We start from the raw sequence: 15,006 nt of genomic DNA on the forward strand, positions 1-15,006 counted from the left end.
CTTACATTTTAATTTCTTTTGCCTGAAAAGTCTTGAGCCATGGAAATTGCATAGTCACCAGACTGCAGATGAATTTCCTGGGATAAGTCACAAGTTCATGAAATTTTTGGTTGCTTGATGGCTTAACAGAAACCTTTGTTCCCTTTTTAATAATGAAATAATAAGAATGATAAGAATGAACTATAACTGTACAAAACTGCACAGGCTGGAGAAGCACATAGGTGACACCTCTCACCCTTGACCACCAGACCCATTTATAATAAGCTGCTGCCACTCTGGCAGATCACCTTCTCCTCAAAAGATCCTGATTTGACAGCTTTTTGTGGACGTTCAATTCAAACTGAAAAGTGGGAGGGAAGAGAGGAAGAAGAAGCAGTGGAGGGCACCGCGACATCGCTTTCACGAGATGCAGCATGCAATGCTTGTGCCTCTGTGAGGCCTTTTCTCCGAGCAGCCCAGGTGGGCGAATTTATCCTCCCTTGGAGAAGCCGCAAGCCTGAAGAGCAGCCTGCTCCTCTCTTCTGAATCACTGATGCATGCGCTATTTCTGAAATGAAGTCCTTGGCCACAGAGCTCCTTTCGTTCCCTTATTTCACCCACCTTGCATACTCCGTGTGTGTGCTTTCAAAGTTTATCACCTCCTGCGCCTCAGCGGGGTTTTGGGGATTATACGACCGCATTGTTATCAACTGTTTTGTTGTTTTGGGAGGAGGTCATTGCATATTCAGCCCGACTGGTTCCATTCTCTTCTTTTCTCATTGGTTTCCTTGTGTGATCCCAGGTTCGGTGACGTATAGGCAGGGTTGGGGGAAGAAGAAAGGACAGAGATTTTTCAATACAGACTGAAAGCAAGGACACGTAAAGTGCACCATAATACTGAACTTTTCCTGTCTATTTTTCCCTTTCTCAACACAGGACAGAGTAGCAGTTAAATTTCACCAAGTCCCATGATCTACCTGGAAGAGGAGAGCTCTGGTCCTAAGGCCTCAGGATGGGCTGTTGGTGTCCCTGTGCTAGTCAGTGTACAGGTACAGGTGTGCAAGTAGCATGAGATGAAGGCTGCTGGAAGGAGAGCACTTTACCACCAGCTTCATCCCTGGAACAGAGGCTAAAGCACTGGGTCAGGCTTTGGGACAGTCCTGGGCCTTACTCCTTCAAGTACCACATCATTCAAACTGGGATGACAGCCAGTCGTGTGACCCAACGCACTCACCAGTCATCCTAAAACCACCATGTGTGGTCACTGGGAGAGGACTCATCTGACCAGTTTAGGTATGTATACTTGTAGTGACCACCAGACTACCTTCATAGGCAATGGACAGAAACAGGTAGTTTTAAAACACAGTTCAGAACAGCTTAAAGTGCATACCCCAAATAAGTTCATGTTGCTCTGCACTGTCTGTGAAGGAAGGCTAGTTTGCTAGCCAAGGCACAGGTGTCCGGGTTCTCAGTGTCTGAGTTAGTGACTGAAACATGGTGCCTGCCATGATCTACCAGTCCCCCAGCACCAACCAACATCTATATTTTGTTTGGTGGCCACTGGTACCATTTGGTAACACGGTCCAGGACCACCAATGCCAATTGTAAGACAATTCAGGAAATGCCCAGCAAGTGCAAAAAACTAACAAGCGTCTGCACAGCATGGACCAAAATAATCTTATATGGGATTTTAAAGTGACTTTGAAAAGGAGACCTGAGTGTCAGTCCTGTAACAATCTATGTTATGTCATGGGTTTCCCCCACAACTTTTCAAAAGTGGTGTGACTTTTATTTAAAGCTGAAGTTTTAAACACAGTAGGGGGAAAAAGACTTGTGCTTTCCACACAGGTATTTCAGACACTAGTGCCTTGAGTTCAAGGGGCTTCTGAGAGCAAACAGCTGACCAGATAGATGTAATACAACAGGCAGTCTGTGCTATTGTTCTTGACACTGTTTAACAAAAAACCCAAGCAATTAATAAAAAATCATTAATGACATTTAATTTCAGTAAAGTATTAATGAAAAATTTATATAGAATTATTACAGGAAGATAACTTTGTTTTCCTTGTAATCTCAAAGAAAATACTTCTGATTGTTATACCTTATGCCTTTTATTAGCTGGTAAGAATTAAGGTTGTTAATATTAACCACAATTCCAGCTGTTAGGAAATGGAAATGGAAGGGAAGAGGAGACTAAGACTTGTTGAGAAAAAGGGTTTGTTGAACTGTTTTCACCCATTAACATGCTGTGCTTGTCCGTATCTGACACAAGGTCCTGTCTTTCATGACAATGTAAAGCACCCGCCCACCCCGACACATCCCTGACAAGAAAAATCGAGAATCTGATGGCAATGTTTCTCTTTTTTTTTTTTACCTAGAGAGAAAAAATGACATGGCTCTCTAAAGTTCTCTATTGCTTTCAAAAATTCCTTCTCTCCCCCCAGTTCTACACATGGCAATCAGGTCTATGAGTGGTCAAAACCAAAGACATTTTGGCCACTTCTACTTGCTATGTGTTTGTCTCCTGTTTACCCCATCTTTCTTTATTTTGGTATCCTATGTGTTTCTGCAACTCTCCAGTTCCATTTTGTTTCCCTGTCTAGCCTTCCTATTCTCTCTTCATATTAAAAGATGTCTCCCTCTCATTTTTATCTACATTTTTATTTTATCTAGAAGGGATTTCAAGACTGACTTCTTCAGTCCTCCTGAAACTCTTCTTCCTTTTCTCCCCCTTTTTTTTGCTTCAGTTTCTCTTCATCAAGAGCTGCTGTTTGCTCTTTTTGCTCCCCAGCACAGATCTGGTCAGTTCAGAGACTCTCCTCTGATGGTGAGATCTCTCTGCAGACTCCTCTGGAGAGGTTCCAGGTGATATTGCACCACTGGCCCTAGCATGCATTGGAAGTGTAATTTTTCAGAGCCTGCAACTAGTGGAAGGGAGATTTTTACCACGTTTCTGCCTTATTAACTGCTCCAGGGTTAGTGCTAGCAAAACAGCTAGCAAGCCTTTTTTGAGTCTCAATGACATGGTTGTTTGAGACATTTATTTATTTATTTACTTACTTACTTATGGCAGACACGAAAATTCAGGCTGAGACTGCTCTGTTTAACTCCTTCACTCTGTTTCCAAATGCATGTCAGGCATGGATTTGTGGTCAAACTTGCCTCAGTGACACTAAATCACTGGCTTGGCAGACTTGTATATGCTTGTCACAGTGATTAAAATTGACCTATGTATTTAGATGTGCAAAGTCATTTTGGCCTGTTGCTATTTTTCATCAGTACTTTTACATTAGGGCACTAGCTCATTTTGTGCCACTAGCTCTGTGTGCCACTAGCTCCTTTTTACCTCAAATTTCACTGACTGTTGAGATCCAAGCATGGAAGTTTTCCTCTCAGACACCAAGAGGAAACGTTTTGTCCTGTTTTCTGCCTGATGAACTAGATCTTCCTACATGTAATACTCAACATCCCTTTCAGGTGAAGCTCTGTGGCCATGTATTTATGCATTTCCATTCCAGGGTTACTCTTTATTAGTAAAAGGGATGTTTCAAATTAGTGAGGGAATGAGTAGGGAACTATTTATCTCTGTGACATACTCACTTGGTAGCAGGTGAAATGGGCTGTTGGCTAACAAGTGGTTTGCATTGCTTTACAGTATGATTTACTACACATTGTGCTTTGATGCTTAGCAAACAAATTGGTGTGCTCTTCATGCCAAACATCTGTGAATGAAAGGGACATGCAACTCTGTACAGCTTAGCGCATGCCCGAAATGATGCATCAGTCCATAATGAACTCTCCACCATGCATGCACAAATTTGCATGAGTCCTAAAATCAAGAAAGCATCAAACAGCCATTTAATAGTGTATTTCACATGTCCAGCTTAAATATCAGATGAGCTTCTGATCACTTTATAAATCTTACTTATCAAAGAAATACATCTTGGCTTGTCATATTGGCTTGTTCTGTACGGTTCTCTGCAGTTCTGTGTAAAGGCCAATGTTACGATGCACATTCAAACATAATTTGTATGTTCTTTTGTATGTTTTCCTAGAGAAAACACAGTTTTTGGCCCTTTATCATGTCTAGCCACAAAACTCAGTTGATCTATTTGACAAAACCCTCCCCGTCAGCTTTGGCTCCTGGTGTAGATTTGGCATAGAGCTACTGCCTAAAAGGCAGTTGTGTAGTAGAGTACTAGAGGAGGGTTTCACCTCATGTCTCAATTACACAGACAAGAAAATCTCTATATATGAGTTTTTAAACAAAAACAAGCATAAGCTGAGCGGACTACTCATTTAATCAGGACTTTATTATGCCTCATTACCTATAGGCTTATTGAAGATTTGAGATCACTGAAAAATTGAAATAGAAGTTTTGTCCAGAAGAGAAAATCGCAATAGAATTTAAAAGACACAACACAATCCACGTGCTTACACTCCTCAAGGTGCTTTGTGCTTGGAAGGGACAAGAGGTAAGAACAAATCTTGATTTCAGGAGACAAATCTGAGCATCGCAAACCTGTTTCCTACTCCCCACCTCCGCAGCACTCCCCACCTACTCTTCACTCTGTTAAGTGCCAGTGCACCATGGCCAGCATCTGGGAAGGCTGGACCCAGGGGAAACGCAGCCAAATCAGGACGAGATGACCTTGGGCTGGCAGCAGAGAAATAAAAGGGATTTTGAATTCGCCTTAAATGCTGGGGCTCCTGTACCTGACTCAGCACTGCCAGGAGACGCCTGCTGCCGCTTGGGATTTGCTGCCCTGGATTATCCTCCGAGGGAAACACCCATCCTATTTCTTATAAAATGAGAGTACAGCATCGTTCTTCTTTTAAGACGCAGTTAGAGGAGGAAAGGCCACGTTGCCCTCCCTGCTGTGTGTTTTTGGAGGAGATGCCCAGTGCTCACAACAACACAGTGCAACTCCTCTCTTTCCTGAGCAGTGGCACAGAATTGTAAATCATAATTGAAAGGCACCTGCAAAAATATATGTAAAAGGAGATTGCCTTGTATGCGTATCAGTATCAACTGATGGAGATTTTACCAACAGTGAAAGCTGTGAGGCATCTGCGCTGCCTTTGGACAGCTTTACCTGTGCCAGTATATAAGGTCCCTGTGCCAAAAATCCTTCCATGCTTTTAAGTTCCTCTCTCAAAGGTGCTTTAAGTAACACATAAAGAACTCGCTTTTCCTTTCAAAGCGATCTCAACTCGAGGTGGCTCCTAAACATGAACAAAGCTGCAGCTGAGCTCTGTGGGCAGCCCCACTTCCTGCATGTCACAGCGCAGGGCTGTGCTATATGGGTAAGATACGCAGCCGGTGAGTGGCTCTGCTGGTGAGCATCACGGCGGCTTGTCCACCTCTCCTGCGTTGGCGGTGGCACGTGCCCGGTGGCCTGTGTGCCTGCCAGTCCCCGGGGCGACGCGGCAGAAGGGAGGAGAGCTGAACATGTATCGCTTCTACGTGCAACGACTTCAAAGCTCTTCTCCATACCAATGAATATTTCATTAGCTATCAACACATAAAAATTAATGATTTTCAATAAAATTGGGTCTTGTACGACACACCCATTCGCTTCATAGGATTGGTGTAACCTGATGCACCCCCAGTGTACAGCAGAAATATCCAAGCTACCTATATACCAATAGACATCCAAATGCAGCAGCACCATCCTGGGTTACAAAAGTTGTCCAAGAAATAGGGTAAATATCTGGTGAGCATATTTTCACTCAGCTTCTTCTCCATGACTAGGATGCCAGCAGTTCCTGTGGCAGCTATGTTTAGAGCTCTTGGCTAGACTTCACTGCTGGAAGTCCAGTCAAGATGATATGTAGGCTACAGTCACATTTCAAAACCATCCTTATTTAGCAGATACAGGATAGAAAAGGGAGAATAAATTTTGTAATGTTATTCTATTACTAGACTCTGTCTCCGAATAACCTGAATGTTTGTTAAGAACATAAAGAATGTGAATGGAGGCTGTTTATATCTCAGTAGCGGGGGTGTTCATCAAACAGACTTGCATCAAACAGCCATCAGAGGTGAATCGGTTGCCGCAATGGCAACTGGTGGGAGAAGGGAACTTGCTTTCTAAGACTGATTTGTGAATAGCACCTCTGCTCAACAGGCTCAGTGTCCTCACAACAGTTGCCTTCTGCAACACAGCCATCAAATTTGCGTGCAGCCACCCACAACAAGTCTTGCCTAAGACTAGGCTGGGCTGGCCAGCCTGGTGCTATCATCCAGTCATATGGGGCTGATGTTTAAGAAGGACACTTCTCTGGAGATGATAGTTTTCAGAATCATGGAAAGAGAGTCACCTTCTGACTTCTCCATCTGACTGTCTTAGAGGGACCAGAAAAATTCAATCTGGATATTTTTTATTTGACAATGTAAAGACAAAAATCAAAGAAGAAACCTTAATGATGAAAATTCTCTGAAACCTTAGTTCTTCTCTCTTAAATTAGTCCAACAGCCATATGTAGACCATCTCTCTGCCCAGAAAACAAGCAGCACAGTATTCATTACTTGTAGGAAGAGGTTACTGGCTCAACTACCTCCCACGTACAAAGCAAATGTTTTATAGTTATAATAAGAAGCAGCTCCATCTGGACAACTTTCAGCAACGCACTCACTACTGCTAGTGTTTGCTGAGGACCAAGGTTCAATACTATCAATCTCCCAAGTCTTTTAAATACATTCCCTGTATTTCCATCTCCAGTGTGGTAAGTTAGATAGTCACACAATCACAGAATCACAGAATTGTTGAGGCTGGAAAAGACCTCTGAGATCACCAAGTCCAGGCTATGACCCAACTCCACCACATTGGCCAGACCATGGCACTAAGTGCCCCTTCCAGCCTCTCCTTAAACACCTCCAGGGACGGTGACTCCACCACTTCCCTGGGCAGGGCATTCCAGTGCCTGATCGCCCTCTCCATGAGAAAGCACTCCCTGAGATCCAACCTAAACCTCCCCTGACGCAGTTTCAGGCCGTGCCCTCTCGTCCTGTCACTAGCAGTCTGCGAGAAGAGCCCAGCCCCCACCTAACTACAACTTCCCTTCAGGAAGTTGTCCTCACAACATGTATCAAGCCTGAATGATATTGCTTCCAGCATCTAAAAGACAAACAAACTGTCTTTCTCCAGTGTTTATTACTTTTTATGCCAATACGTGATGTTTTTTACTTACTCTTCCAAACTAGACAGTTTTGTAGGTAAACCTGGATGATATTACCTGCACTTTTTGGTGTAACTATGTATATTGGGTTACTTTCAGTTTTGGACATTTAATGAAGGTCTCCTTCCACAATCTGCATTGTCCCTTTGCTCCTTATAAAAAAAAAGAGGTGTCTTTTGTGAATCAGAAAAGGAGACTCTTTCTCTAGAGAGCTTTGCGTACTTCAGTCTTAGCCAAAAAAAACCACCTCGTGGTCAGATGGTAAATAAGACTTAGAAGAGTAAACAAGCATACAATTTCTACCATGTTCAGACCTTTTCTGTCTCTCATGTGGAGAATGGGAGAAGATCTGTACAAGTACACAGTGCTAGAACCATTATGCAAAAGGAGAAAGTCTCTTTCAGTGTTGCGAGTATTGCAGCAACAGGCTTTGATCTAACCCCAAGATACCATGTCCTAAGGAGAGTTTCTTCTATTCTGGCTGTTCACATGAGCATTTTCAAGCTGCAATTTATAGCTAATTCAGTTCTCCCTCACAGTCATTTTTAGCTGACCAGTTTCTGGAGTGTATTTAAGCAAGCCCTGCAGGCACATGGGTGATTTCTCTTTTGGGGCGGTTCATGCTTCCCTATGATGGTCAAAACCCACAAGCTGTGCATGGATTGAAGATCTAGCCTTTGCTGAGTGCTTCTTTAAGGTTAAAAAATAAAATAAAAATCCATACAGAGCCACTCTGCAGCCATTCATCAGTACTTAGAGGTTCCCTGAGCGGGTGTGCTCAGGGTGAAAAATGTGGTGGGCAGATCTCTTTCTGCAGAAATGCTTCTATCCCAGCCTGCTGAAGTCACTCTGGGTATGTCTGAGGGGAGGATTTGGCCTGTTCAGTTTGAGAGTAACTGCAGTAGAATGCTGAGCCATCCGTGAAATTCAAGAAGTGGCGTTTAGTCTTCATTTATTTTCAGCAGTGCAAAGTCAGAGTAATTCCACAGACTTTGTTGGACTTGGGGAGCATTTGTTCTGGTGTTACAGAGGAAGATCTGTCCCTGGGAGACTAAGGTGATGCAACCACATTTCCTACTAGGTTTTCAATTGAGCTAACTTCACAATTATGCTCCTGCACAAAAACGATCTTGAGGAAGTAGCTTTATTATTAGGATACTGGACTATTAACTGTCATAATTGAAAAAAGTACTTTCAGTGACCCCTCAGGTTACAATCCATTCTTTGCATTCCCTATAATGATCTTTAAAAGGTTTTATCGACTGGAGGGATATTACAGCTGACGTTATCCGTTGGCAGTTCTCAGTGCAGGATACATCGTCAATATGTTTGGATGACAAAAGAAAAAAAAATGAATGGGCCTAATGTAAAAAAATGAGCTCATGTTGCCAGCCTTCCAGCCTGGCAAAAAGCCACTAAATTGAAAAAAATAAAAATTAAAAAAAAAAGAAAAAAGACAGACATTAAATGCATGAAATGAAGGCACCCTGCTTTGAACAAAGTCAGAGTATGTCTGGAGGATGGTCGTGGTTGTGGCCATGCCTAGCAGCGTCCTTTGGGGATGAGCTGTGCTTACTCCTGCTCCTCAAAAGCCTGTCCTGCCGTTGAGCAGTGTAGACAGCTGAGGTACGTTCATGTAGCTCAGTCCATGGCACACCACGCTCTGGCAAACAATGCAGAAACAGCCTGGGATTGTCACTATATATGTAGTGCCCAGATAACTGGGATGATATGTAACTCTATTGCATTAGGCATGATCTACTCTTAACAAGTCTATCATTTACAGAGAGTAGCCAACTGAAATTTCTGTCCTAATTTCTTATAGAAGACAATAAACAAGTTTGAACAATCTAGTCTAATGAAAAGAAAGAGGGGATGGGATTGGTCTCAGGGAACATCAGAAAAGAAAAACGGCATTTGAAAAGAAGAAATCGGAAGGAGCCAAGGGTAAATTTAGCCTGGAGATGCAAAAAAAAATTATTTACTCTCAGAATAATAAGAGTTTGAATTGGGACTGCTGGAGGAGGAAGCAGGGAGAGCGGAAAAACTGCACAGCTTCAAGGAGACTGATATGTGGATGAAAAAGATCAAATGCCACAGTGCGAACAACATCAGCGACACACAGCGTGACCTGAGGGCCTTGTTCTAGTCCCATGTTGCTAAGATGTCGGGGCTGCCACCCTGAAGTATCAAAGAAGGCATAATGACTTCTTCAGGGAGCTGAAACAACTAATGTAACAGAAGAAATCTTTTCACTGAACTTCAGGTGCAGCCTCAGTTTCCCTGAGGCTGATTCTCAATGATCAAGACAATAACTACTGCTGGACACAGGGGGAATTGCTCTGCTATGGCACCTGGGTCTGGGTGATGGCTGGGAATTGGTAACAGCTACTAATGAAGGTGGTAAACTCTCCTACTTTTTTTTTTCCTCATTTCATACAGATCAGAAGGCAGGAAGAGAGTAGCATGTCCTAGAGCCTGCCTGGAGTATCGTCCAGACTAGCTCAGACTGGATGCATTACTGCAGTAGTGGCATTATGCTGGTGTCTCACTAAAACCGGAGTCACAGAGCTTGTGCAATGCTGGACAAAACATTAAGGCTGTCCCAAATCAGACTGTGCACGTTCTCTGGGCTTTTGGGCTCACAAGCTGAATGCACGTGCAGGTTTGATCCTTCATTTGTGCATGTGTCTGTGAGACTGCCTGTGACCCACACAAAACTGAGACATGCACATTCTCACAGGTGCTGGCATGAAGGCAGCAAACATTCCTCTGCTTCTCTGCCACTCAGTAATACAAAAACACCAGTGGAAGCCTAAACAGATCTTTCTCTTAGTCCTTTAAAATTCTCCCATCCTTCTGGAACAGATTGAACAAGACTTATTACTATTCAATGCTTTCTGTCTTCAAAGTGCTTAACTAACATTAAACATGAAATCTGGAGAAACAAGCTTTTCCAGTGCTCAGCTATACCAATCCTGATCAATACCTTGCTTTGTTTTATATAGACAGAACATCTAAACATGTACTTACACAATTACATATACATATACACATATATATAACATATACAACCATTTAACTGCTTCTGCTGAGCTACAGTGAGGCCAGTAAAAGACATTTATGAACTATTATTGAGCTGGGCTCCCAACTAGAAGTTGTCCTTACAAAAAGATATCTATGCTGGAGTGTAAGGTGGAGGAGGCAAAAGGTGCAGGAATCCCCTGCCATGTCAGCAAACTGACTGGCTGTCAGTGCCCCGTGCTCTGGGCAGGGTGAGCATCAGTGTTGGAAGAACATGGAGTTGGAATAATAAGGGCCAGAGAGAGGACACGGGCAAAGGCTGCTCTTCACAAGTCTCACACTGTCCCTGAGGGACAGTGCGTCTCTCACCAGCCAAGTGACTGTAGATATTGCCATTTTAGGCAATGGACTTTTCCATCCCCAAAACAAAGTTATTCTTCTGTGCAATTTTGTGCTTAGATTATTTTTTTTTTGTGGAATGTAAATAACTACCTTGCTATTTGATCCCTTGCAAACACAGGCAACAACCTGAATGATGGATTTGATCCATACAGAAAGACAAGGCTAGTGTTATTTCACAGAATCATTTAAATAGAATTTCACAGAATTATTTAAATAGTAATGATTAATTTCTGTGCAGATTAACCCAAATTTTCTACAGATACTCTGTTATAGAAATGTCTTTAATAGAAGAGTGTCTGTGACACAAATAAATGCAAGGAGCTGAGAAGAAAATTAAAACTTGCAAAATGAACTGACTTTTGCAACTATCTAGATCACTTCGTATTTGAGGCAATCTGTCTCTGCCACCACTTAAAGTAAGACCATTTGTTTCCAAGCAGCTGCTTCTGACTTTCTCCACTCACAACAAACAGTCTGCAGAGCTGGACCCTGCTCCTTGCAGGATGAACACAAACCCGCCGGAAGGGACTGCACAGGGTGGTCCCAGCCTTCCCACCCATGCTCTAGGTGTGCAACAGAGCAAGTCCATGCAGATACAGAGCAACCAGTAAGCCCTGCACACCTTGATGTATGTCTACACAAAGATTTGGGTTTGTGTAGTTTGGGAGCTAGGTGGCTTTAGATGATTGCAACTGAGGATAATTTCTAAGGAAGGATTTGAGTTTAGCCAGTTTCCACACTGGCTTCCCAGGGCTCAGAGCAACTGAAGGGAAAAACCAGGTTAGCCTGCAGTTCCTGTTGCTTGGGAGTATTAACATCTTTCATAAGGTTTCATGCTATTGCCTCAAAAAGAGACACCAAAGGCAGCACTACTTCTCCATCTAGAACCTCTTTGTGTGGCCTCTTTTCAAAGGCCAGAATGAGGAATGACCTAATTTTCCCACTCTTGCCTTGCAGGGAGCTGGGATCAGACCCTTTACCTCAGACCCCCTGTTAGTGCTTCATTCTGTCACCTGGCATTAGCTTCAGGAATGATGGATGCTGCAATGCTCATCTCCACAAATGCTATTTAGCCAACAACTGTCCGAGACAAACAAACCAGGAGCATCATTCTCCAGCCTGGCCATACCGGATGGGGTGGCCACAAGACTTCTGACCGAGGAGACAGTGGAATCAGAGCAGGGCAAGTGCGTGGCAGAGCATGACCACCCCAGCAAATGTCATCTTCTCCCACCTTCAGCTCTGCCCACACTGACCCACTGCATGTCTCACCTTTGTGGCAAGGCTCTCCTGAGCAGGGAGCTGTGTGCTGCTTAGCAACCCCAGAGCATGATACATATTTAGCAGGAAGTACAAGGGGGTGCAGAGAAGGAGGGACAGAGGTAGCAGAAATCAGACAGTGCAGGCACACAAGTCATGGCAGGAGAGCTGAAAGGGGCTCAAGGGTGGCTGCAAGCAATCAGTGTGCCCCCGAGAAATATCACAGCTCTGCAAAAGGGGACCTTGTCTGCAGCCTTTTCCCTCCAGGCAGTGTGGCTGCATGGCAGCAAACCCCACAGCAAGGTGGGGTGTGTGATACAATCTCCTTTCAGAGCCGTGGGAACCCCTGAAACCAGCTTGTGTGGACGAGCACCCCTGAGCCTTCCTTTATCAACACCTGCTCGCAATTAGGGCATGGAAAAGGTGAGATCTTGCTTGCACACCAAGCTGTGGCTAATTAGACAAAGGTGTGAAACCATGCACATAAATTACAGTGGGAAATAACAGTGCTGTGCTCAGATGCCTCGTTACCTCTGGCTGAGATTCCCTGCACAGAAGGAAGCGTGTGAAAGCACAGCTCCTGCCATTCCCCGAGCTCTACCTTTCCCCAGGGTCTCTGCGCACCTAAATCCAGCTTAGAGACAAGCATCAAAGTCCAAGTCAGCCACCAATCTGAGGAGTCAAGGGTGGCACCAAGTCAAGGCTGCCAAATGGTCAGGCAGGCAGGGAGTGTCTTCTGCGTGGTCCAAATCTGGGCCAATGTGGGAGTCATGCAGGAAACAAAGCTCTGCAGAAAACAAGAAAGGGCAGAGTCTGGGGGGGAATGGGGCACACACAGAGGGCTGAGGGGTGCGCTGAACAGTCTCGATCATCTTGAAGGAGGCTGGAGGCACGTGATGGTTAGGGGACTGACTGGTGCTTAGCCGCGCCATGGTCAAGTCTGGTTTGTCACTCCAAGGCAAAGCAGACCGAGTCTGGGCAGAGCCTGCCTGGGGCAGTGTGGGGCATATGTGAGAACTGCTGGGGCATTCCCATACTTTGCTGTCTTTCTCATTCTAACTTTTGGGGTTTTAGAACTCTTGCAAATCCACTATGTAGACCCCACTGGGAGCTGCAGTTGTTCAGCCACTGGAGAGATCAGGCTTTACTGCTTTTACTCCAGATGCACCGCAAATCATTTGTGGAAAGCAAAAGGGGGAAATAAAGGCACCCAGCAGGTCCCTATAGGATTCTTGTTGTGTAGAGGGAATTTTTGGTGACACAGAGCACCCTCATCCTGCTACCATGGGTACAATTTCCTCTGAATCATTTAAAAAATGTCCCAGGCACCCCAGGATGCTGCTGCTGGATTCTTTCAGGTTGTAACAAACACAGTCCTAGGCTCAGATATCCCAGATAACCAAGACAAAACTTTCTTCAAATGTCCCTGCACACCGTGCTGGGTACATCTCAGCCACAACTGTGGCTTTTCACCAGCTGGGTCAGCCATAATTGCCACGGTGTCAGCTTGTAAAGCCTATGGCTTAAAAATTAAATTAATTTCGAAGAAAAGTTTATTTCTTTGCCTTGTAAGATTTAATTTTTAGACTAGTAGGTGAAGAGAACTCTGATGTCATATTTATTCGGCTTTCTTCAGAAGTTATGGCTTCAGGAAAAAATGTAATAAAAATGTCACAGTAAACTTGGCAACTCTCCTATATGTTTCAAAGCTCCACTATACACTTGTAATTTCTAATTGTGCTGGAGTAAATTAGAAATATTTCAACTTAAACAATTAGACCAGCATGAGACCTATGTTCTGGCATAAGCCTGTAGAATCCACCCAAGTCTATTACAGAGTTGCATTTAGCAGCAATTCTGCAGTACTTGAATCTTCTGCAAGATTTCTGCACATTCAATGTGAACTCTTATATACAGCATAAAACAGAAAAATGGCAAATCTGTGGGGCACTGTATCCAACTATGACAGTAAACTTTCTCCCTAGCAGAATGCGACTTTGGTACAACCTAAAAGGGACAGAGAAATCCTGCCCTCTAACAGTTATGAGGACATGTAGTGCTTATAAAAATCCCAGACTCACAGCACTGATGAGGAGATCCTCCTGCTTACCCTACCAATATAGGCAACAGCAAAGTGAACTTTCCTGCACAGCACTGCCTATGCAGCGTTGTTCAGTCAGCCCTCCAGATGAAAGGCTGTTTTGTCTACTTCACTCATAGCCCTGGATGTGTCAAATGAACCTGCTAACCAGCAGTAGCAATACTTTCACTATTCTACTTTAAAAAATGAGGCCACCTCTTCATCTTGATGCACCCAAAAAACATTGGGCAGCACCACCTATTAGCCTCTCATCCAAAACCCTCCACGATGCCACTGAATCAGCAAAATGAATATAGAAGAACTCTGGCATCTCCAATGGGTTTGGGTCAAGTCGTAAAGCTGTTCAACAGCTGGTCTCATACATACTACCCTGGAAGCTGTTGCACAACCAACTCTTCAATGCTGTTTGGAAGAACAAATGGTTTTCCTTGTATTAGCCCTCAGTTTTCACCAAGCAGGGCTACATTTAGTTTAATAAATAGTGATGGCTTTGAAAGAACACAAGAAAACCAATAAGAACTCAGTAGGCTTGTGGACTCTCCATCTGTGGAGATGCTCAGACACAGCTGGAAATGGACCTGGGCAACATGCTTTAGCTGACTCTGCTAGGGAAAATTTTTGGCTATATGATCTCAAGCTGTTCCTTTCATCCTCAGCTATTCTGTGATTCTGCGAACTCATTTCTTGATGGTTAAAATGGGATCTCCTGAAGAAAGACTGGTTGCTCAGGATATTTAAATTGTCATTAGTAGATTTTCTGCAACCTCACCCCAAGGATGAGAGTAAACTCACCACTGGGAGGTGATTGGGCATAGAGGCTAAGGAACACCTGGGGACATTGGGCTTTGGTTAGAGCTGACAGGAGACCTGGACAGTGGTGCTCAGCAGATTCTGATCCTGTTGTTGATAAGCACCAACATTCAGCCAGTGGAAAAGGAAATCAGGCTACAGTGTGACTGTTCCTTGCTTTTCCAAAATTTTGAAATTTGTCTTTCTTTCAACTTCCCTCAGTGACTTTCCCAGGTCTTCCTGTCAAAAGACCATATTCCCTTTTGAAT

General features: G+C 43.9%; 1 protein-coding gene across 1 annotated transcript in view; it reads right to left on the bottom strand.

Annotated features, from left to right (window-relative positions):
• Window positions 1–666: 666 nt before the first annotated feature.
• PRIMA1 (proline rich membrane anchor 1) overlaps window positions 667–15,006 on the bottom strand; it is a 42,668-nt gene continuing 28,328 nt past the window's right edge. The window contains exon 4 of the mRNA XM_009874138.1: window positions 667–766. Coding sequence (XP_009872440.1) covers window positions 667–766 — 100 coding nt within the window. The remainder of the gene's footprint in view (window positions 767–15,006) is intronic.

This window comes from Apaloderma vittatum, unplaced genomic scaffold (genome assembly GCF_000703405.1).
Source record: "Apaloderma vittatum isolate BGI_N311 unplaced genomic scaffold, ASM70340v1 scaffold40917, whole genome shotgun sequence".
Classification (NCBI taxonomy): domain Eukaryota; kingdom Metazoa; phylum Chordata; class Aves; order Trogoniformes; family Trogonidae; genus Apaloderma; species Apaloderma vittatum.